Source organism: Lagenorhynchus albirostris, chromosome 3 (assembly GCF_949774975.1).
Source record: "Lagenorhynchus albirostris chromosome 3, mLagAlb1.1, whole genome shotgun sequence".
NCBI lineage: Eukaryota > Metazoa > Chordata > Mammalia > Artiodactyla > Delphinidae > Lagenorhynchus > Lagenorhynchus albirostris.
Window position 1 is genome coordinate 113,860,408 of NC_083097.1, and position 23,433 is coordinate 113,883,840.

Consider the following 23,433-nt stretch of genomic DNA (forward strand, 5'->3'; position numbering starts at 1 on the left):
ACGACAACAAATTATTTTGCTCAACTCCTCCTAGATGCCATTCTTTTCCATAGGTGGGTCCTGGCTCCCTCCCACAGTTGCTGAAAGGGCAGCCTATCTGGAGACATCGCATGTGGCCAGGGGCTCAGCTGTGTCTCGTGGTTAAGGCAGTTACTTCCCTCTCGGGGCCCTGGCATTACCCCTCCAGGTGAAGTATTAGCAATGAGGCTTCGCTTCATTCAGCCTCAACCTGGAGCTAAAGCCACATGAATTTGTATGAACTCAAGCCCAAAGCTATCATTAAGCTTAACGCTGAACCACCACAAGCATTCCTATTGAAGTAAAAAGCATGGCTATTATGTAACATCGATTTGGAAGAACTAGCTGATGTGATTAGAAAGAAATGAGGTACAAAAATTGAAAAGAGAAAAAACTATCACTATTTGCAGATAATATGGGTACACACCTGAAAAATTCAAGGAAACCAACCAGAATAACCATCATAAATAAAGTGAGGATTTAGTATGGTGGCCGGGAACAAATTTAATAGTGAAGCAATCACCAGTGAGGAAATATAATGGGAAAAAATGGATTTTGTCTATACTGGCAACAACAGTAAACACAAGGGAAGTATAACATCTGTGAAAACAAAACTTGTAGCTTGCTGGTTAACAGACAAACCCTGTTCTAGGATAAAAGGGTTCATTATATAGCTGTCAACTCTCTAGATTAATTTTGCCTAATTCTAAAAAAAATACCAGTAAGTTTTTTTTTTAATTGAATGAACTGATTATAAAAGAGTTCAAATATATAGGACATATAACGATATTCTGAAAAAAGATTAATGGTAGGAGAGAGTGGTCCACTAAATAATAAAACATGTCAATTAGTAGGACAGAGCACCCAGGAATAGACAGATATACATAGAGCATATAGGAGTTTTATATATGATAGAGGAAGCATTTCAAACTAGTGGGAGAAAGATGGGTTAGTCAATTAATGACAAATGGGCAAGTGGACAACCATCTCAAGGGATCGGGACTGGGACTCTACTTGACTGCACACACACAAAAAACTAAAGTGATAGAAGATTTCAGTAAACAAACAAAACCCCACAAAGGTACTAAAGAAAACAAGAGAATTGCTTTACTATCTCACAGTGGGAAATGCCTTTCTAAGCTTAACGTAAGCCTTATGGCTTCTAAGAAGCCCCAAAATAAAAGATGGAGAAATTTAACTATCTTAAAATTTTAAATTTCACCCTAGCAAAAACGCACATAGTCAAATTTGGGGAAAAAAACTATTTGCAATACCTGTGATGAGACCAATTCTAATGTCTTAGTATAGAGAGAGTTCCTACTGAAACCAAACAGAAACACCTAAAAACCTAATCTGAAGAAAATGTACAAAAAACAAAGACATGAAGGATCTTACACTGACTTTGGGAATTATGTAGCAAAGGTTTCTACGCCCATCTTACAGATGGAAAAGCTGAGGCACAACAGTTAAAAGATTTTCCTAAAAGGAGGAGTGGAATAACACACTCCTTAATTATGCTCCTGGGTTTTCCCTACCATGCTGAAAGTGGAGGTCAATGAGGAGAAAAGAGTGTTTGCTTTATTCTCTAGCTGTGTCTTTCTGCTTGCTGAGCCTTGTCTATCTCCCCAGGACATGATAGGGGGCCCTTCCCTGCACAGCATGGTGGCCCTGCCCTCTGGGCCCCACCTCCCTCCTGCCTTACCTCCAGGCTTCTGGAAGCAGTAGCACCACTCATTGTTAGAGAGCTTGCCATCCTTGAAGGAGTCACAGGAATTGAAGAGAGGCTTGATACAGGGCTCGTACTTATCCAGGTAGATGGCGTTGATCTCTGAGTGGTCAAGCAGGAGGTCATAGTTCATGTCCAACTTGTTGAACATCCAGCCCAGGGAGTCCTTGCAGATGGGAAGGATGCTGGTGTCAAACCCTGTAGAGGGAAGGACATGTCTCAGCTGCCCTGCTTGCTCCCCAGCTTTCTGCCCCCAAAGGAGCCCCAGGGCCCACCCTCTCCACCTCCTCCCCTGGTGCTTCCCCCCTCCACGGGTACAGTCTCAGCAGCCTTCTACCAGAACATGTGGTGGTGGTTGGTTGGTTTTTAAATGAAACAGTCTAAAATGTGCTAAAACAGAAGTCAGCATTTGAGGAGAATATATTCTAAAGGGAATAAATCCCCAATCCTAATTTATCTGTGATGTAAATAGGGATTTTCATTTACCAGACTTGCTTAAAACAGGGGATGCCTGAAAAAGGAAGAGTACAAACATGGTGAGTAAGAGGACTAACGGATAATACTGCAAACTATGCTTTTATATGGAGGAAAAAAAACTACTTGAAAAACCAAAACAAAAGAACTATTGTAAAAGGATGGCAGTGAGATGAAACTACGTGGTACAATCCAGAAGCAGTGATTATATCCCAAAGGACTGTTCAGTCCAAGCAGTCTGAACATTAATGGGAAAACAAGCCAGGGTACCTGCCTCTGTTCCCCATTTTTCTTTTCTGCAATCCCCTCAAGAGATACATGACATGGAATCATGTATGACTCAGAAAATTATTTATTTCCCGGGGTGCGGGGAGGAGGGTTGGTTTTCTTAGAGAAGTATTTGTTTCTACAGTGGAAACTGTATGCGCTCGAATAATAACACTTGGCCTAACACTCGGGATACTGAGTGTACTGTAGACAAGCCCCAGAGAAGGCACACCCCACATGTAAAACTCATCTTTCTTTCGGAATCAAAGCACCAGGCAATGTTAAATTATTCCATAATCTGGATTTCTAGGACTGGTTTTATTTTCCCCGGAAAATGATGAAGAGTTCACTTTTGTGTTACTGAAGGCACTCTTCTCAGCATTTTATACTGAATTATCTCACTGAATCCTTATAACAGCCCTAAGAGATGATGCTTTGTCCTCCCTATGGATTACAGAAAAGAAGCTCAAGATTTAAGTTACTTGCTCAAGGTCATACAATTGTGGGGCTGGAATTCAAGCCCAGGTGGCCCAACCCTCAGTCTACATTCTCAGTCCCTCCTCTCCCAGGACTGCCTCTGCTTCGCATGACACAGGAGCCTCCTACGCTGAGGACATCCAGCTGGCTTGGGCGCCAAGTTTAGGGATGAGCAATGCAAGGGCTGCCACAGTGACTGTCACTGAGGATCCTGATGGGATCGATTGACCCTCTAGGGTTCTAACCTACAGCCTGCTCATCAGGCTCTATGTGCCTCACCAGGAACCTCTGCTTAGTCAGCAGGATATAAGACAGAGCAAAGCGTGCCCACCCTTTAAAGTAGCATCTTTACAACAGGGTCTTGGCTGTCCAGAAGCCAGTACAGACACACAGGAAGTGCTCAACAGAAGAGCTTGTTGAGAGGAGTTTTCTAGCTACTGCAAAGTTTAACTTACCCGTTCCAACATACAAAAATCTTTCCATTTTTAAATTTATACCTTTTGATATCTTAAAGCACATCTTAGAAAAGATCCGGATTTTCAAGAAGAGAGACTATGGAACATCATCTGGCCTCTTCTTTGACTGAAGGTCATGACTGAACAATCTCTGTGATGATGATGTCCTCAGGGGCGACTGAATAAAGCAAGATGATTGACTCTGACACTAAATGGCTCCACGCTTTTGTGCAGAATATTTTATGTAGTATGCATCAATGTTGTAGGAGATTACCATTTTAATACACAGAACAGGGAAATTTTAATACTGCTGACTGACCACCGAAATAAGTGCCAAATTTGGGAGGCTCTAGAAAAGGGGCACCTGCATCTGATATCCAGGGGAACAGAGCAGCCCTTCTGCTTGGCCCCGCGCTCATGGCACCTCTAGGGTTCCGTGGTTTTCCCCTTCAGAACTCCTGGACTGACAAAAACGTCTCTCCCTCCTGTGCCTCGTGGGCTCACCAAGTGTCATTCCTTTATATCCCTTGGCTCCAGTTGCTTCAGGACATCCAACCTAAAAACCTCTTCAGGGACTTGATTTGCCTGTGGCCAAGGGCAGGCCTTTTGCAGGCTCCCCGGGAGGCAGAAGGGGCCTCCCACGACTGGAGGCTGCGAGGAGCAGCTCTTTCAGGTCAATCTGCTCTTCATTGAAAGGTCGTTCAGAAAGCCCGGGGACTCAGCGGCTCCTGGAAGACCCCTGGGAAAAGCTTCTAGAGACTACCTGTGAATTAACTGTCCACAAACTCCCAAGGAAACCTTTGGCAGGGATGGAAAGAAAGACTCTTACATCCCCCTTCCCACAGATACTACAACCCCAGGACCCACTCTTTGGACACTTAGCATTTGCTTCCCAGAATCTACCTTTCCCTTAAGGTAAAAAAGTTCCAAACTGGTGAAAGAATTGTCCCCTAGGATCAACATTCTCTACTAGTATCTCCAGATGGCTATGAACAGCAAAGGATAAACCCGAAATTAAGAAGATCATTCTAATTTGGCCTGAAGACCAGATGCTGGTTAAACTCTGGTTCCCACCAATTACCAGTATCACTTCTTACCTACTTAGTTCAATCCAGGAGCATTACGTTCAGAAATCCTGTCCACACAAGTGTGGCAGCAGGGATGGGGTGAAATACTCTCTGCTTTAAATAACGTGTGTTTTTATATTTTGACAAATCAATATCAAAATCTCTACACAGAAGAGGCTGTGGCAAAGCTCCGCGCATCTCAACAACTGTATTGTTGACTAAGCCGTTCTGTGCCAATCGGCCACAGTGTGCAGGAGCTCTCCCCTAATGGCCTTTACGTTAAAGGCAGTGAGAGGCTCTGTCAAGGTACAAACAGGCAGAGCTACTCTGAGTTTTCTCTCCAGCTTCTGGAGAGGCTCTGGGTATGGTCTCTGCCAGTTCAGTGATGGCGGAGGGAACACTTGTCTGGGAGTTTATCTATGGAAAACAAAATGCAATCTGATTAACGTCCATAGAGCTAAGTTATCAAAGATGTTTGCTACGGTGTTGCTTATAATAGCTGAACATTAGGAACAACTTCAAAGCTCCCAAATAAAGGTCTAATTACGTAAATTATGTTGTATCTATACATTGAGATTCTATATAGTGATTACAAGGCAGAATACTACTCAACAGCCTAGAAAGATAGTGTATTGCTGGATGATAAAAGAAGGCCATAAGACAGTCTGTAGAGTGTGTGTGTGTGTATATACATACACACACAGACATAAATATTTTTTTCTACGTGGCAAGGGAACATTTGAAGTATATGCCATGCCACGACGTGCTTACAGTTGTTAAAATGCTGTGTTTCTATACATTTTTTAATTGAAGTATGGTTGATGTACAATATTGTGTTAGTTTCAGGTGTACAGCATAGTGATTCAGTATTTTTGCAGGTTATTACAAGACAATGGCTATAATTCCCTATGTTATATAGTACATTGTTGCTTATCTGTTTTATACACAGTAGCTTGTTATTTTGGTATCTTTACTTAAATGCATTTTCCAAAAGGACTGTACTAGGCACATGATAATTTTGCAAGCAGACTTTAAAAAACGTAAGTTGTAGTATTTTCTTGATTCTAAGGCATTTCCCTCTCCTCCAATATTTCTGAAACTGGGGCATATTTCAAGTCAGTGTCTATATTTAACTTAGGGTTTCTTTTAACAACAGCATCTCAGGGTGGTCAGTCAACAACATCCAATAACTGAGGAGGGAATGTGGTGTTTAAAATGAGGTAAATTAGCGAGAGTAAAGCGGTCTTACTGCCTTGGGCTGTGTCGGAGCTGGTGGGCTTGACGACCCTGTTTGCATCCTCATGGAGGGCTCCAAACCAGTCTTTGAGCCGGGAAGCGAGGTTCCTCAACTCCTTGTCCGTGCAGGCTGGAGAAAAGAAGATGGAAGAAACAGTGAGTCCGTGGGCCTTCTCCTCTTTTGAACTCTCTACTCTCAACATGTGATGCTCCTAACAGACCTCCCTCTCCAACCAGGATATAGCTCCTTATGCCACTGTGAAAATGCCCCAAAGATGCTGCTCTCACAGGTAAAGAGTATGACAGAGTGAGAGCCGAGACGCCCACGGCAAGCAGCGCTATGCACAACCGAACTTGGACTGCCTTGGCACTCTGAAAGCAAGCTGGGATGGCCTCGCGGTCATGCACCAGCCTCCAAAGACCGTCACGGGGCCCTTTTGCTAACCCGATCAAACTTGCTATTGCAGTTGCCAGAGAAGATGTTTTCCACTGAACTCATGGCAAGAGATTAACATTTAGGAACAGCTAATGCTCTTAGGGAAAGGCTGCCTGGGACACCAAAAGATCCCAGTGAGAGCGACTCCCGATTTTGCTTTAGCCCACGTTTGGGTTTGTGGATGTGGCTTATGTTGCCGGCCTTTGAACAGACTGACTTGACTTTTCCCTATGGACAGATGGATGCCTTGTCCCTGGAAGAGTCCTTTCTATATGCAGCCCATCTTTAGCTATCCGGCTTATCTTTTACGGTATGACAGAGCAAGGCCAACGAATACTCCTGAGAACAAGAAGAAAATCCAGATGGGTGGATGGGTAGGTGCGTGCGGGCTATTTGACAGTCTCATAGAGAGCTAAGACTGGAGGAGAGAAATCCCCAAAGGAGGGACAGTGGTGCAGAGGAGGGAGCTGACTTTCCCTAGCTGCCTGATTTTACCCTAATTCTGGGTGCTGAGAATTCTGACAAAGGGTCCAGGCAGTGGGCCGCTCCCAAGAGGCAGAAAAACCAGCAATGCATTTAGCGGCTGTTCGCATCCGGAGGGACAGGAATTAGAGACCTGAGGAGGTAAAGCCTCAGTAAATAGGAAGTGAACCCCACAACTGTCAGTTTTCCCAAATTCTAAAGCTGCAGGAGTCAGGCTGTGAAGCCAAGCAAGCCACATTACAATGCAGAGCCAGGTTCTGAATGTCTCATGGTGCTGACAAGATGTAGATTAAGGCTAGAACCTATCAGTGCGGAGAGACCCCAGTGGAAGGCACGGGGGTAGTGATGAATGAGCAGAGGGTCTCGCTCAAACTCCCATCCAGCCTTCACTAAGTGCAGCGTCTCACTCAACTGAGGCGACCAGCCCCCATCTGAGCTGCAAAGGGATGAATCCCCTCCAGAAGACAATACTAGGCAGAGCCTCTCCTCATTTTTATAGGTCATGTCTGCTTGCAGGAAAGCCCATCTTTCCTGAGCCTGGGGCTTGGTCCTTGATGGAGAACACGAGCCAAACCTCCCAGCCCTCAGGCAGGAAAGGACTCTCTTGCCCTCCATCTGAGGGGAGGTGGTGAGCAGACCCAGACTGGGTCTGTGCAACCTCAGTGCACATGTATAGCTGCTTCCTTCCTTCCAGCCAGGAGCCAGAGGTAAACTCTGTAAAGCATGGAGTGTGTGGCCATTGTTTATACGCAGGTTGCTAACGACCTCAAGACAATACCTGGCGTTCAACAACCAGGACACGACTGTATCTTAAAACACCAGGCAGGCAACGGCACTGAGGTCTGTCGGGAGAGGCAGCAGAGTATATAAGAGCTCTGGGGTCTCACTGCCTGCTGTGAATCCCAGCTTGACCACTGGCCAGCCACTTCACCCCTCAGCGCCTCCGTTTCGTCATCCGTAAACTCAGGGTATCATTATGTGACTATAAATGAGATGAGGTGTGTTAGCGGGCTTAACAAAGCACATGGTATATAGTAATTACTCAGCATGTGCCAGCTATGAGTTTTATTACCTCTACGATTGTTTTTATTTTTAAAAGACAACTTATCAGTAAGTTTGGAGCAAATAGAACAGCATTCAGAAAACCAGTAAGACAAAGATACCTAAACACAACTGGCTTTGGCCACACAGGAAACGGGTGAACACTGGTACCTGTGCTAGCCAACAGAGTTACCATGAGCCATATGTGGCTATTTGCATTTAAATTAACTAAAATGAAATAAAAGTCAACATTTCGTTCCTCAGTTGCACCCACCCCGTTCCAAGTACTCAGCAGTCACTCGCGGCTAGCGAATGACTCCATCTGGGAGAGCGCAGATACAGACTACTTCCATCACGGCCGAACGTTGTATGGCGAGCGCTGGATGAAGTTAGCTATCCCTTTGGGGTTTCCAACTTTCGGAGGTCCATCATGATATCCTGACACGCAAGCCTGTGCCTCCAGTCCTTCCCTCCAATCTGTACAGATTAGCCGAGGAAGGAGATCACAAGCTCGCTCAAGCTGGGAACCCGCATCTCATGCTGAGCCATAGGAGGAGGAGGAACTGTGGCTGATGGCAGCGCCACACGGCTCTGCCAGGTACCAGGACTGGCCCCCGGGCGCAGGCCCCCACTAACGTGCTTATCGGCCCCAACTCAGACCCTCTGGGGACTAGAAGGCCCTCTTTTCTGAGTTTTCAGACAGTGCACAGCTCTAAACGGGAGAGGAGGTGGTCTGTTTTTCCGAGGAGAATGGGATATGGGCTGTATAGTCAATCTCACATTTGAAAAATGGAAAATTAATAGTATCTATTTCTTCCTGATTGCCATGCACACCATCTATTCTAAATGTTCTTTGAGCAGAGAAAATTGCCAAGTCAACTTGCAAAGGAAATGAATCCCCATCTCACACTGCAGGATAAATTAGTCAGTCATGTTTAACTAAACCCTGACAGATGTGCAGTTAATCTATATCTTTAGAAGACGGCTGAATTTCCCGCCGACTTCCCAAAGTACACAGGCTTTGGATGGCTGATGGAACCAGGGACTGGAGTCTTGAAGGAGCACATCTGTCGCTCAGGGAGAAGTCCTCAAGCAGGACACCACTGGCCTGGGTAGAGAGGGATCAGAAAGCTGAATCGGAGATAGGAGGCGCTCAATTACTGGGCCCTGTTCACTCACAGTGTCCTCAACCGAATGGTCCTTACGAGGAGAAAGTCAGGCACAGTCTGCCTGGAGCCAGAGAAAAAAAATAATCAAAGACGACGGCACACAGAGAGCTATTTGCTCAGATTTGGTATTCTAGCCATAACAGGCTGGCAATGGGAGAAAAGCGCTTGCCTTTTAAGATGCCTATCATAGCCCCTGATAAAGGTCGGAAAGGAGGACTAACGCTTTGAGAAAGAGGGGACCCAAAGGGTACCGCTCACACACTCGGTTCCTTCCTGGGGAAAAAGTAATTTCTGTGTGGAGGAAACCATAAGACCACATCCACCTGCCGTCTCACACTCTGCCTGGAGGTGGGCAACTCCTGTGATTTCTAGAGGGGTGTCTGATGGTCTCTCCACTCCTCCTGGTGAGAGAAACAAGGTCCTCAGGCAACCAGCATCAGATCGTCAGAGGGAAAGATGCTTCTGTCTTGGGAAGGGATCTGGCTCAGTCACAGACGCCGGGGCTGGATCCCTGTCCCCTACTTTACCTTCCCAAGTGGTGGGCGCAGTCAGTGCCCTGCCCTCCTACTCTCCATTCTCTTCCCTCTCGCCCCAGCCCTGGCTTCAGCTCAGTTTTAATTGCTATCATCCTCCCAGTCGTCTCTGCCCAGCATCCTCTTCCTCAGTCTTTCCATATCTGCCTTCCTGTTCCTACAGGTTAGTCTCCATCTTCCTTCCATGATCTCAGTCTGCTGAGCATGGCTGGTGTGTTGGTGGCGTCTTGGAGATCCACTGACCCCAATTGCCACCTCCTCCCGTAGTCAGAGAATGACCCTCAGAGCCTCAGGGCAAACACCTGGGCCTGATGTCCTGGACTCCCACGCAAAGTTGCCTGCTTCTTGCTAGCCCACTGCCAGCCCATGGTGCCACCATGACCTCCCACCACCAAGACAATGGTACCAGGCTCCTAATCGGTCTCCCCGACTTGCTCCCACGTTCCCTTCGCCGAACAGCAGCCAAAGTGATCTTTCTAAAATGCAGATTTGATCAAGTCGCTTCCCCACTTAGCTACTCCAGAGGCTCCCAACTGTTCACCCAAACTCCTCAATGTGAGATCCATCTCTAGTCTCTCCTCCTCGGCCTCCAGGCTCTGCCCTTACTGTCCTTTCCACCCACCTGTTCCCCCTGGAGCACATCTCTTCTCTTTGTCTTGCTAATGCCTACTCTCCATCAGATCTCTGCTTTAAAGGTATTTTCTCTCTGATTGTCTAACCCGCGAACCAGGTGAGTTTTCCCTTTTATAATGCTTTCGAAGTCTTGCTCCTCAGATGGCACTCAGCACACCTGTAACTTCTGGCTCAGCGTCCATCTCCCCCTCTAGATCATAGCAACACAAAACATGCCCCGAGGCTGGCTCAGGCCTTGGGGCCCAGCACCTTACGCCCTCAGCTCCTGGCATAAAGAATGGGAGCTCCCTGGTGGCCCAGTGGTTAAGAATCCGCCTGCCACTGAAGGGGACACGGGTTCGAGCCCTGGTCCCAGAAGATCCCATATGCCATGGAGCAACAGCCTGTGCACCACTACTGCTGAGCCTGAGCTCTAGAGCCTGTGAGCCGCAACTACTGAGCCCATGTGCCACAACTACTAACGCCCGCACACCGCCACAAAGCCACCACAATGAGAAGCCCACGCACCGCAACGAGGAGTAGCCACTGCTCGCCGAAACTAGAGAAAGCCTGTGTGCAGCAACAAAGGCCCAACACAGGCAAAAATAAACAAGTAAATAAATAAAAAAGAATGCTCTCAACACATACTTATTAACTGGGTATAACAGTGCTCTTGCTGCCTTTTGTAAACTTCAATCCGTCCATCTGCACAATGGCGTAATAAAGCTTAGCTCATAGCATCACTGCATGGAGTAAGATGAGACACTATCAATAAAACACAGCTCAGGGCTTCCCTGGTGGTGCAGTGGTTGAGAGTCCACCTGCCGATGCAGGGGACACGGGTTCGTGCCCCAATCCGAGAAGATCCCACATGCCGCGGAGCGGCTGGGCCTGTGAGCCATGGCCGCTGAGCCTGTGCGTCCGGAGCCTGTGCTCCGCAACCGGAGAGGTCACAACAGTGAGAGGCCCGCGTACCGCAAAAACAAAACAAACAAAAAAAACATAGCTCACAGTTACTAGCATACAGCAGGGCCTTGATAAATTTATGTTCCCCTTCCCATTTCCCAATTGTCTGCATAATATGTTAGAATTTTATTCTTATGCTTTTTCTAAAAAAAAAAGCCTGAGGAGATGCCTGGGATATAAAGAATGACATCTCTCCTCTTCTTATTTTGTAGGTGGGTCAGTACAAGTCCAAGAGATTCAGGTTATAATTTATATCTGCCTTCCTCCAGGTGGAAAAGCTCCATGATGGGAGGGCTTGGTCTGATTTCCCCACACCTGATATTCCCAGCACTTACCATAAGGATGGATACATAGTTGTTGATCAAAATATATGTATTGAAAGAAAACATGAACACAGTGGTTATAAAATCCCCAAGTCAAACAGCTATCAAGTGGCAGAGACAGGATTTGGATCTCAGCTATTATCTTGCTGGGCTGCCCCTGGGTCCTGGACCAGCTTTTTGGATTGACTGGGCTTGTGGGTAGCCAGTACTAACTGAGGCAATTAATATACTTGGTCCATGATGTTCTGGGTTGAAAAAAAGTGAAACATCAGGCCCTCACAGGTAAAGGAAGCTCTGCCAGCAGAGGAAGCTAGCTGAGTATCAGAGGATGGAGGGAGCATGTAGGCTCCCACCTTCATTAGCTTTGGCGTGAGAACAGTGGATCTTTGGAAGGACTGCGTCCAGCCTGCTGCCTTCCTGTTACGCTCCCAGAAGCATGTATCACCTGTGCAGCCGCTGGGGCTTTAGTAGAGAAAAGTACAGGGCCACTGCATTACTCCAAATGTGCAGGAAGACAGTTCCCTCCCCAGGGAAAGCACAGCACTCGGGCAGAGAAGGGCCCAGGTAAGGTGGTGCTCTCCCAGTGGGCTTTCCCTGTCTGTTTGGAAAATATGAACAGAATGCAATAAGCAAGTGTAAATAAGGCACATGCAGCCTCTGTGGAAGGTATACAGCCCTGGAAAGAAAATGTAGAAATCACTTTTTCTACCCGGGCACTCTCTCCTCTCTCCACAAGGCCTGAAGCTTTAAGGGGTATTAGGCACGATGGGCTCTGAATGCAGACAGTGTTGAAACAAAGCCCGGAGTACGTCATGAGTGGCCCAGCTGACGGGAGGGAGAAGGATGCACTGTGGCCAACATCATAGGGTAGAAAGCGGTGACAAGGTCACTGCAGCCCTGGTGGGGTCATGAGAGAGGAGGTGGGCACTCTGATCTATGAGTATTTGCCTATGGAGAAGTTAGCCCAGGTAAGCAGTGCTGGGGGGAGAGAGCGGATTGCTTCTTCACCGAACGAGCGTCAGTAGCCTGGCTCTGCCTGCCCCCATCACCCCTTCTTCCCTGCCCCCTCTGTCTTCCTTCAGACAAAGCCAAGGGTTAGTGAGGAAGTTTCAAAATAGGTATAAGTCTTTGGAAGGGGCGAGATAGGAGCTGGGAAACCTGTGCTCCTTTGAAAAGTGCTCCCAAGGGCGATGACTGGTGTTCCAAGCTGATCTCGGCTTATTGCTGACTTTGGGGGCTGAATGACATGCTGCAAAGCCCTCTTAGAGGATTAGAAAGGGGGAAGGTAAGGAGACAATCCGAGGTATAAAAATATGTCAGAGATGAGGTAAAAAATAGAAGCGGGGCCAGACCGTAGACATTCTGCATTTAGAGCTGCAGTGTTAATATCTAACAGAGAGAGCAAGTGTGAGTGTGTCTGTGCGTTACAAATCCTAACGGAAGCCACATTTGAACACCCAATTGGGGATGTTTGAAAATGGCAAATCCGACACGCAAGCATTATAGGATATCTGTAAGCCTCTGCTAGGGAACCAATTACCGGTACACTCTGGAAACTCATGAAATCTTGCAACTAAAGAGCCAAACGAGAAAACCACCCGCCCGTCACATGGACCCTCCCTCCCCAACCGTAGCCTCACCAGTGCTTAGCTCAGGACTCGGGCAGAAGCTAATATGAAAACAATAAGAATGTAACTTAAACTTTAGTGCCTCTGAAGGCAATTAAAGAGTTGGGCCAGACTGGAGTTTGCTCTGGAACAGGCCGGGAGGCCTCTCAGAAATGACGACCTGGTGCTGGTCCTTTCAAACTAATCTCCTTCAGCCCTTCTAGGTGCTGTTGTGCATAATTAGTTAATCAGAGCAGCAGTGGATCCATGCACTGAGAGTGTTTGCAATTAGCATCTTCTGTAAAAGGTCCAGCTGAGCCTCCTTCAGGGCCGAAATAGGTGCTGGGCAGAGCCTGGACTGGATCGACTCAAGGATGTCTTCCTGAACTGCCTTGCCTAGGGTCCAGCCTCTTCTTTCTACCCTGGCATCCTCATGCTGCTGGGAGGCTTCGGCTGCCTCTTCCCAAGAGGGACTGGGTCCCTCGTGCCGCTGAATATCTAGCACACAGCAAGTGCCCCAGTGCTGGTGGGGGGAGTGTGCAGGAATGCTCAGCAGAGGGTGCTACACTCCACGGGAGCTTGAAAGACAGGGAGGACGAGCAAGGCTACAGCTCCCTTGGGAACGTGGGCGCTAATCAGCTGGAACTCAGAGAGGTGAGAGTTGGTTGATTCTGCTTAGCATGGTTTTTAAGAGCAATAACCAGTCATACTGCTTTAAAAGAATCCCAGGGAGGCAGGAGAGAGTATCTAGGCTCTGGAGAAACACAGAGCTGAGCTCTGAAGCCAGCTCTGCCATCCTAGCTGAGACTGGACAGATGACTTTTCCAATCATCAGTTTCCACATCTGCAGAATGGAGGTGATGACAGAACAAGCCCGCAGCATTATGGGAGGACTGGACTAGAACAGACTTAAGTGTTCAGCACTCGGTAACCACTGGCTCTGAGATTATTTGTGTTTGTGGATCCACCAAGTGGAAAAGTCTGGGAATCCAGAGCATGCGTGTGGTATTTTCACATGAAACAACCCCTGAAGCCAGCTAGTAGGATATGATACTCCCCTGCTGTTTCTCAGAGGTGAGGCAACATTGCCAAGGTCCTACAGATGGTCAACAGTAAAACAGACATTCAAACCCAGTCCTCCTGATTTGACATTCACTTGATCTGCTCACACACCATGACGCCTGGTGCCTGCACCTCTACTCCAGCCCCATAAGCAAGGGAGACCCTCTTCCACAAGTTAAAGACCAAGCACTTGACCACAGGGGTCAGAACCCCACTCCCTGCCCTGAATACAAACAGGGGTTTGGCACTGCATTAAGAGTTCAAGCTTCTACATACAGATGGCCAATAGGCACATGAAAAGATGCTCAACGTCGCTAATTATTGGAGAAATGCAAATCAAAACTACAACGAGGTACCACCTCACGCCGTTCAGAATGACCATCATTAAAAAGTCTACAAATAACAAATGCTGGAGAGGGTGTGGAGAAAAAGGAACCCTCTTACACTGTTGGTGGGAATGTAAATTGGTGCAGCCACTATGGAGAACAGTATGGAGTTTCCTTAAAAAACTAAAAACAGAATTACCACATGATTCAGCAATTCCACTCCTGGGCATATACCCAGGCAAAACTATAATTCGAAAAGATACTATGTTCATAGCAGCACTATTTACAATAGCCAAGACATGGAAACAACCTAAATGTCCATCAGCAGGTGAATGGATAAAGAAAATGTATGTACACACACATATACATACACACACACACAATGCAACCTTACTCGGCCATCAGAAAGGATGAAATAATGCCATCTGCAGCAACATGGATGAACCTAGAGATTATCAATACTAAGCGAAGTCAGAAAGAAAGACAAATACCATATGGTATCACTTATGTGTGGAATCTAAAATACAACACAAATCAACATATCTACAAAATGAAAAGAGACTCAGCAGATATAGAGAAAAGACTTGTGGTTGCCAACGGGGAGAGGGGGGGTATGGGAGGGAAGGACTGGGAGTTTGGGATTAGCAGAGGCAAACTGTTATATATAGGATGGATAAACAATAAGGTCCTATTGTAGAGTACAGGGACCTATAGTCAATATGCTGTGATAGTTTCCCTAATGGAAAAGAATATGAAAAAGAATATATATGTATAACTGAGTTACTTTGCTGTACAGAAGAAATTAACACAACACTGTAAACCAACTATACTTCAATATTTTTTTTTTAAATTAAAAGAAATAAAAAAGAGTTCAAGCTTCTGGGTCTGACAGCCCTGGGTTTGAACACCAGCTCCCAGTGTACAGGTGGTTGTTTTTCACATAAGTCACTGCTCTTCTCCAAGAGTCAGGTTTTTCATCTGTAAAATGGTGACATTAACAGTCTCAAACTCATGGGGTTGTGGTAGGGATTTACTGTGAAGCTGAAACTTTCAAAAACCAGCAGGCAGCCACCACCATCTTCTCCTCTGAGGAACGTCAAGGGCTGGTAGCACTTACCCTTGGGAGGCTGAGAGATACGCTCCCAGCCATAGCAGTTCTAGTGGCAGAAAACACAATCAGGACTTCCTGACGGGATTTTTAAGGCACATACAAGGTGAATCCCCACTTCTAATTGGAGGTCATCTAACAGAGATTTGAGCCAGGTTGTGCCTGTTCAAATTAAATTGCATTATTATATGTAATTCCCGTTTTTACTTTTCAGCGCCTAAAACATCAATATATATGCGTGTTCTCTTACCCTTAGAGAGTGCATCGTTTTGTGTAAAGACAGGCATGAGCAAAGGAATTAGGGCCCCATTATTCAGGAGCTCACTAATAAAGTCCTTTTTAAAAAGCAACCTTAGAAAGAGCTTAAGATACTGGCATTAAACTGGGAGGAAAATGAGTTAAACTAATTAATGGTACAAGCTACAAGAAAGGACAGATTATAGAAGATGGCAGTAGAGTAAGATGCGGAGATCACCTTCCTCCCCACAGATACACCAGAAATACATCTACACGTGGAACAACTCCTACAGAACACCTACTGAAAGCTGGCAAAACCTCAGACCTCCCCAAAGGCAAGAAACTCCCCACGTACCTGGGTAGGGCAAAAGAAAAAAGAATAAACAGAGACAAAAGAATAGGGACAGGACCTGCACTAGTGGGAGGGAGCTGTGAAGGAGGAAAGGTTTCCACACACAAAGCCCCTTCACGGGTGGAGACTGCGGGTGGCGGAGGGGGGGAAGCTTCAAAGCCGTGGAGGAGAGCGCAGCAACAGGGGTGCGGAGGGCAGAGCGGAGAGATTCCCGCACAGAGGATTGGTGCCGACCAGCACTCACCAGCCCGAGAGGCATGTCTGCTCACCCGCCGGGGCGGGCGGGGCTGGGAGCTGAGGCTCAGGCTTTGGTCTGAGTGCAGGGAGAGGACTGGCGGCGTGAACACAGCCTGAACGGGCTAGTACGCCACAGCTAGCCGGGAGGGAGTCCAGGGAAAAGTCTGGACCTGCCAAAGAGGCAAGAGACTTTTTCTTCCCTCTTTGTTTCCTGGTGCGCGAGGAGAGGGGATTAAGAGTGCTGCTAAAGGAGCTCCAGAAACGGGCGCGAGCCGCGGCTATCAGAGCGGACCTAGAGACGGGCATGAGACGCTAAGGATGCTGCTGCCGCCACCAAGAAGCCTGTGTGTGAGCACAGGTCACTATCCACACCTCCCCTCCCGGGAGCCTGTGCAGCCCACCATTGCCAGGGTCCCGGGATCCAGGGACAACTTCCCCAAGAGAAGGCACAGCGCGCCTCAGGCTGGTGCAACATCATGCCGGCCTCTGCTGTCGCAGGCTCGCCCAACACTCTGTACCCCTCCCTCCCCACGGCCTGAGTGAGCCAGAGCCCTCGAATCAGCGGCTCCTTTAACCCCGTCCTGTCTGAGCAAAGAAAAGACGCCCTCCAGCGACCTACACGCAGAGGCAGGGCCAAATCCAAAGCTGAGACGCAGGAGCTGTGCGAACAAAGAAAGGGAAATCTCTCCCAGCAGCCTCAGGAGCAGCGGATTAAATCTCCAAAATCAACTTGATGTACCCTGAATCTGTGGAATACATGAATAGACAACAAATCATCCCAAATTGAGGAGGCGAACTTTGAGAGCAAGATTTATTATTTTTTTCCCCTTTTCCTCCTTTTGCAAGTGTATATGTGTATGCTTCTGTGGGAGATTTTGTCTGTATAGCTTTGCTTTCACCATTTGTCCTAGAGTTCTATCCGTCCGTTTTTTTTTTTTACTTAAAAATTTTTTTTCTTAATAATTATTTTTTATTTTAATAACTTTATTTTATTTTATCTTACTTTATTTTATTTTACCCTCTTTCTTTCTACTTTTTCTCCCTTTTATTCTGAGTCGTGTGGATGAAAGGCTCTTGATGCTCCAGCCAGGAGTCAGTGCTGTGCCTCTGAGGTGGAAGAGCCAACTTTAGGACACTGGTCCACAAGAGACCTCCCAGCTTCACATAATATCAAAAGGCAAAAATCTCCCAGAGAGCTCCATCTCAACACCAGCCCCCAGCTTCACTCAACGACCAGCAAGCTACAGTGCTGGACACCCTATTTCAAACAACTAGCAAAACAGGAACACAACCCCACCCATTAGCAGAGAGGCTGCCTAAAATCATAATAAGTCCACAGACACCCCAAAACACACCACCAGATGTGAACCTGCTCCAGCAGAAAGACAAGATCCAACCTCATCCACCAGAACACAGGCAGTAGTCTCCTCCACCAGGAAGCATACACAACCCACTGAACTAACTTTAGCCACTGGGGACAGACACCAAAAACAACGGGAAGTATGAACCTGCAGCCTGCAAAAAGGAGACCCCAAACACAGTAAGATAAGCAAAGTGAGAAGACAGAAAAACACACAGCAGATGAAGGAGCAAGACAAAAACCCACCAGACCTAACAAATGAAGAGGAAATAGGCAGTCTACCTGAAAAAGAATTCAGAATAATGATAGTAAAGAGGATCCAAAATCGTGGAAACAGAAGAGAGAAAATGCAAGAAACGTTTAACAAGGACCTAGAAGAACTAAAGATGAAGCAAGCAATGATGAACAACACAATAAATGAAATTAAAAATACTCTAGATGGGATCAATAGCAGAATAACTGAGGGAGAAGAACGGATAAGGGACCTGGAAGATAAAATAGTGGAAATAACTGCTGCAGAGTAGAATAAAGAAAAAAGAATGAAAAGAATTGAGGACAGTCTCAGAGATCTCTGGGACAAAACTAAATGCACCAACATTCGAATTATAAGGGTCTCAGAAGAAGAAGAGAAAAAGAAGAGGACTGAGAAAATATTTGAAGAGATGATAGTTGAAAACTTCACTAATATGGGAAAGGAAATAGTTAATCAAGTCCAGGAAGCACAGAGAGTCCCATACAGGATAAATCCAAGGAGAAACATGCCAAGACACATATTAATCAAACTATCAAAAATTAAATATGAAGAAAACATATTAAAAGCAGCAAGGTAAAAATAACAAATAACACACAAGGGAATCCCCATAAGGTTAACAGCTGATCTTTCAGCAGAAACTCTGCAAGCCAGAAGGGAGTGGCAGGACATATTTAAAGTGATGAAGGAGGAAAATCTACAACCAAGATTACTCTACCCAGCAAGGATCTCATTCAGATCTGATGGAGAAATTAAAACCTTTACAGACAAGCAAAAGCTGAGAGAGTTCAGCACCACCAAACCAGCTTTACAACAAATGCTAGAGGAACTTCTCTAGGCAAGAAACACAAGAGAAGGAAAAGACCTACAATAATGAACCCAAAACAATTAAGAAATTGGGAATAGGAACATACATATCGATAATTACCTTAAATGTAAATGGATTAAATGCTCCCACCAAAAGACACATACTGGCTGAATGGATGCTAAAACAAGACCCATATATATGCTGTCTACAAGAGACCCACTTCAGACCTAGAGACACATACAGACTGAAAGTAAGGATATGGAAAAAGATATTCCATGCAAGTAGAAACCAAAAGAAAGCTGGAGTAGCAATTCTCATATCAGACAAAATTGACTTTAAAATAAAGACTATTACAAGAGACAAAGAAGGACACTACATAATGATCAAGGGATCGATCCAAGAAGAAGATATAACAATTGTAAATATTTATGCACCCAACATAGGAGCACCTCAATACATAAGGCAAATACTAACAGCCATAAAAGGGGAAATCGACAGTAACACATTCATAGTAGGGGACCTTAACACCCCACTTTCACCAATGGACAGATCATCCAAAATGAAAATAAATAAGGAAACACAAGCTTTAAATGATACATTAAACAAGATGGACTTAATTGATATTTATAGGAAATTCCATCCAAAAACAACAGAATACACATTTTTCTCAAGTGCTCATGGAACATTCTCCAGGATAGATCATATCTTGGGTCACAAATCAAGCCTTGATAAATTTAAGAAAATTGAAATTGTATCAAGTATCTTTTCTGACCACAACGCTATGAAAGTAGATATCAATTACAGGAAAAGATCTGTAAAAAATACAAACACATGGAGGCTAAACAATACACTATTTAATAATGAAGTGATCACTGAAGAAATCAAAGAGGAAATCAAAAAATACCTAGAAACAAATGACAATGGAGACACGATGACCCAAAACCTATGGGATGCAGCAAAAGCAGTTCTAAGAGGGAAGTTTACAGTAATACAATCCTACCTTAAGAAACAGGAAACATCTCAAATAAACAACCTAACCTTGCACCTAAAGCAATTAGAGAAAGAAGAACAAAAATACCCCAAAGGTAGCAGAAGGAAAGAAATCATGAATATCAGATCAGAAATAAATGAAAAAGAAACGAAGGAAATGATAGCAAAGATCAATAAAACTAAAAGCTGGTTCTCTGAGAAGATAAACAAAATTGATAAACCATTAGCCAGACTCATCAAGAAAAAAAGGGAGAAGACAAATCAATAGAATTAGAAATGAAAAAGGAGAAGTAACAACTGACACTGCCGAAATACAAAAGATCATGAGAGATTACTACAAGCAACTCTATGCCAATAAAATGGACAACCCAGAAGAAATGGACACATTCTTAGAAATGCACAACCTGCCAAGACTGAATCAGGAAGATATAGAAAATATGAACAGACCAATCACAAGCACTGAAATTGAAACTGTGATTACAAATCTTCCAACAAACAAAAGCCCAGGACCAGATGGCTTCACAGGCGAATTCTATCAAAATTTAGTGAAGAGCTAACACCTATCCTTCTCAAACTCTTCCAAAATATAGAAGAGGGAGGAACACTCTGAAACTCATTCTATGAGGCCACCATCACCCAGATACCAAAACCAGACAAGGCCAATATCACTGATGAACATAGATGCAAAAATCCTCAACAAAATAGTAGCAAACACAATCCAACAACACATTAAAAGGATCATACACCATGATCAAGTGGGGTTTATTCCAGGAATGCAAGGATTCTTCAATATACGCAAATCAATCAACGTGATACACCATATTAACAAACTGAAATAGAAAAACCATATGATCATCTCAATAGATGCAGAGAAAGCTTTTGACAAAATTCAACATCCATTTATGATAAAAACCCTGCAGAAAGTAGGCATAGAGGGAACTTTCCTCAACATAATAAAGGCCATGTATGACAAACCCACAGCCAACATCGTCCTCAATGGTGAAAAACTGAAAGCATTTCCACTAAGATCAGGAACAAGACAAGGTTGCCCACTCTCACCACTCTTATTCAACATAGTTTTGAAAGTTTTAGCCACAGCAATCAGAGAAGAAAAGGAAATAAAAGGAATCCAAATCAGAAAAGAAGTAATGCTGTCACTGTTTGCAGATGACATGATACTATACATAGAGAATCCTAAAGATGCTACCAGAAAACTACTAGAGCTAATCAATGAATTTGGTAAAGTAGCAGGATACAAAATTAATGCACAGAAATCTCTGGCATTCCTATACACTAATGATGAAAAATCTGAAAGTGAAATCATGAAAACACTCCCATTTACCATTGCAACAAAAAGAATAAAATACCTAGGAATAAACCTACCTAAGGAGACAAAAGACCTGTATGCAGAAAATTATAAGACACTGATGAAAGAAATTAAAGATGATACAAATAGATGGAGAGATACACCACGTTCTTGGATTGGAAGAATCAACATTATGAAAATGACTCGACTACCCAAAGCAATCTACAGATTCAATGCAATCCTTATCAAACTACCACTGGCATTTTTCACAGAACTAGAACAAAAAATTTCACAATTTGTATGGAAACACAAAAGACCCCAAATAGCCAAAGCAATCTTGAGAACGAAAAACAGAGCTGGAGGAATCAGGCTCCCTGACTTCAGGTTATACTACAAAGCTACAGTAATCAAGACAGTATGGTACTAGCACAGAAACAGAAATATAGATCAATGGAACAGGATAGAAAGCCTAGAGATAAACCCATGCACATATGGTCACCTTATCTTTGATAAAGGAGGCAGGAATGTACAGTGGAGAAAGGACAGCCTCTTCAATAATTGTTGCTGGGAAAACTGGACAGGTACATGTAAAAGTATGAGATTAGAACAATCCCTAACACCATACACAAAAATAAGCTCAAAATGGATTAAAGACCTAAATGTAAGGCCAGACACTATCAAACTCTTAGAGGAAAACATAGGCAGAATACTCTATGACATAAATCACAGCAAGATCCTTTTTGACCCACCTCCTACAGAAATGGAAATAAAAACAAAAATAAACAAATGGGACCTAATGAAACTTCAAGGCTTTTGCACAGCAAAGGAAACCATAAAGAAGACCAAAAGACAGCCCTCAGAATGGGAGAAAATATTTGCAAATGAAGCAACTGACAAAGGATTAATCTCCAAAATTTACAAGCAGCTCATGCAGCTCAATAAGAAAAAGACAACCCAATCCAAAAATGGGCAGAAGACCTAAATAGACATTTCTCCTAAGAAGATATACAGATTGCCAACAAACACATGAAAGAATGCTCAACATCATTAATCATTAGAGAAATGCAAATCAAAACTACAATGAGATATCATCTCACACTAGTCAGAATGGCCATCATCAAAAAATCTAGAAATAATAAATGCTGGAGAGGGTGTGGAGAAAAGGGAACCCTCTTGCACTGCTGGTGGGAATGTGAATTGGTACAGCCACTATGGAGAACAGTATGGAGGTTCCTTAAAAAACTACAAATAGGGGCTTCCCTGGTGGCGCAGTGGTTGAGAGTCCGCCTGCTGATGCAGGGGACACGGGTTCGTGCCCTGGTCCGGGAAGATCCCACATGCTGTGGAGCAGCTGGGCCCATGAGCTGTGGCCGCTGAGCCTGCGCATCTGGAGCCTGTGCTCCTCAACAGGAGAGGCCACAACAGTGAGATGCCTACGTACCATAAAAAATAAAAACAAAAAAAAAAACTACAAATAGAACTACCATATGACCCAGCAATCCCACTACTGGGCATATACCCTGAGAAAACCATAATTCAAAAAGAGTCATGTTCTAAAATGTTCATTGCAGCTCTATTTACAATAGCCAGGACATGGAAGCAACCTAAGTGTCCATCATCAGATGAATGGATAAAGAAGATGTGGCACATATATACAATGGAATATTACTCAGCCATAAAAAGAAACGAAATTGAGTTATTTGTAGTGAGGTGGATGGACGTAGTCTGTCATACAGAGTGAAGTAAGTCAGAAAGAGAAAAACAAATACTGTATGCTAACACATATATATGGAATCTAAGGGAAAAAAATGTCATGAAGAACCTAGGGGTAAGACAGGAATAAAGACACAGACCTACTAGAGAATGGACTTGAGGATACGGGGAGCAGGAGGGGTAAGCTGGGACAAAGTGAGAGAGTGGCATGGACATATATACACTACCAAACGTAAAATAGATAGCTAGTAGGAAGCAGCCGCATAGCACAGGGAGATCGGCTCGGTGCTTTGTGACCACCTGGATGGGTGGGATAGGGAGGGTGGGAGGGAGGGAGACGCAAGAGGGAGGAGATATGGGAACATATATGTATATGTATAACTGATTCACTTTGTTATAAAGCAGAAACTAACACACCATTGTAAAGTAATTATACTCCAATAAAGATGTAAAAAAAAAAAAAAAAAGACAGATAGATTTCCCTGTTAAGACTATTCTTAGTAACCAGATTTGAGGAGCCTTTAATGGTTCTCTTGATTCTAATGATAATCCTTCATCTGGAAAAAGAAATACATTTAGAAGTTGCACAACATTTGTAAGTGTGCATTAGTGGAGTAGCACTTATTTTTCCCCCTGAATAATCTAGAGCAGGGAGGTTAGCTCAATGAAATAAGCTTCTAAAGCTTCTGATAAGATCCACAGATTTTTCCACACTCTAGGGCAAAACAAAAGTTGAATATGCAAAATATTGGTTAAAAATGCCAACTCTGGCTTTGTGTTTCCCAGGCAGTGGG

At 44.6% G+C, this 23,433-nt stretch overlaps 1 protein-coding gene across 2 annotated transcripts in view; it reads right to left on the reverse strand.

Moving 5' to 3' along the window:
- The window catches only part of SPOCK1 (SPARC (osteonectin), cwcv and kazal like domains proteoglycan 1), a 545,050-nt gene that overhangs the window by 15,684 nt on the left and 505,933 nt on the right, over window positions 1–23,433 (reverse strand). For both annotated transcript variants that reach the window (XM_060143663.1, XM_060143662.1), the window contains exons 7-8: window positions 5,734–5,850; window positions 1,721–1,942 (exon numbers count right to left, since the gene is read on the reverse strand). In XM_060143663.1, coding sequence (XP_059999646.1) covers window positions 1,721–1,942; window positions 5,734–5,850 — 339 coding nt within the window. The remainder of the gene's footprint in view (window positions 1–1,720; window positions 1,943–5,733; window positions 5,851–23,433) is intronic.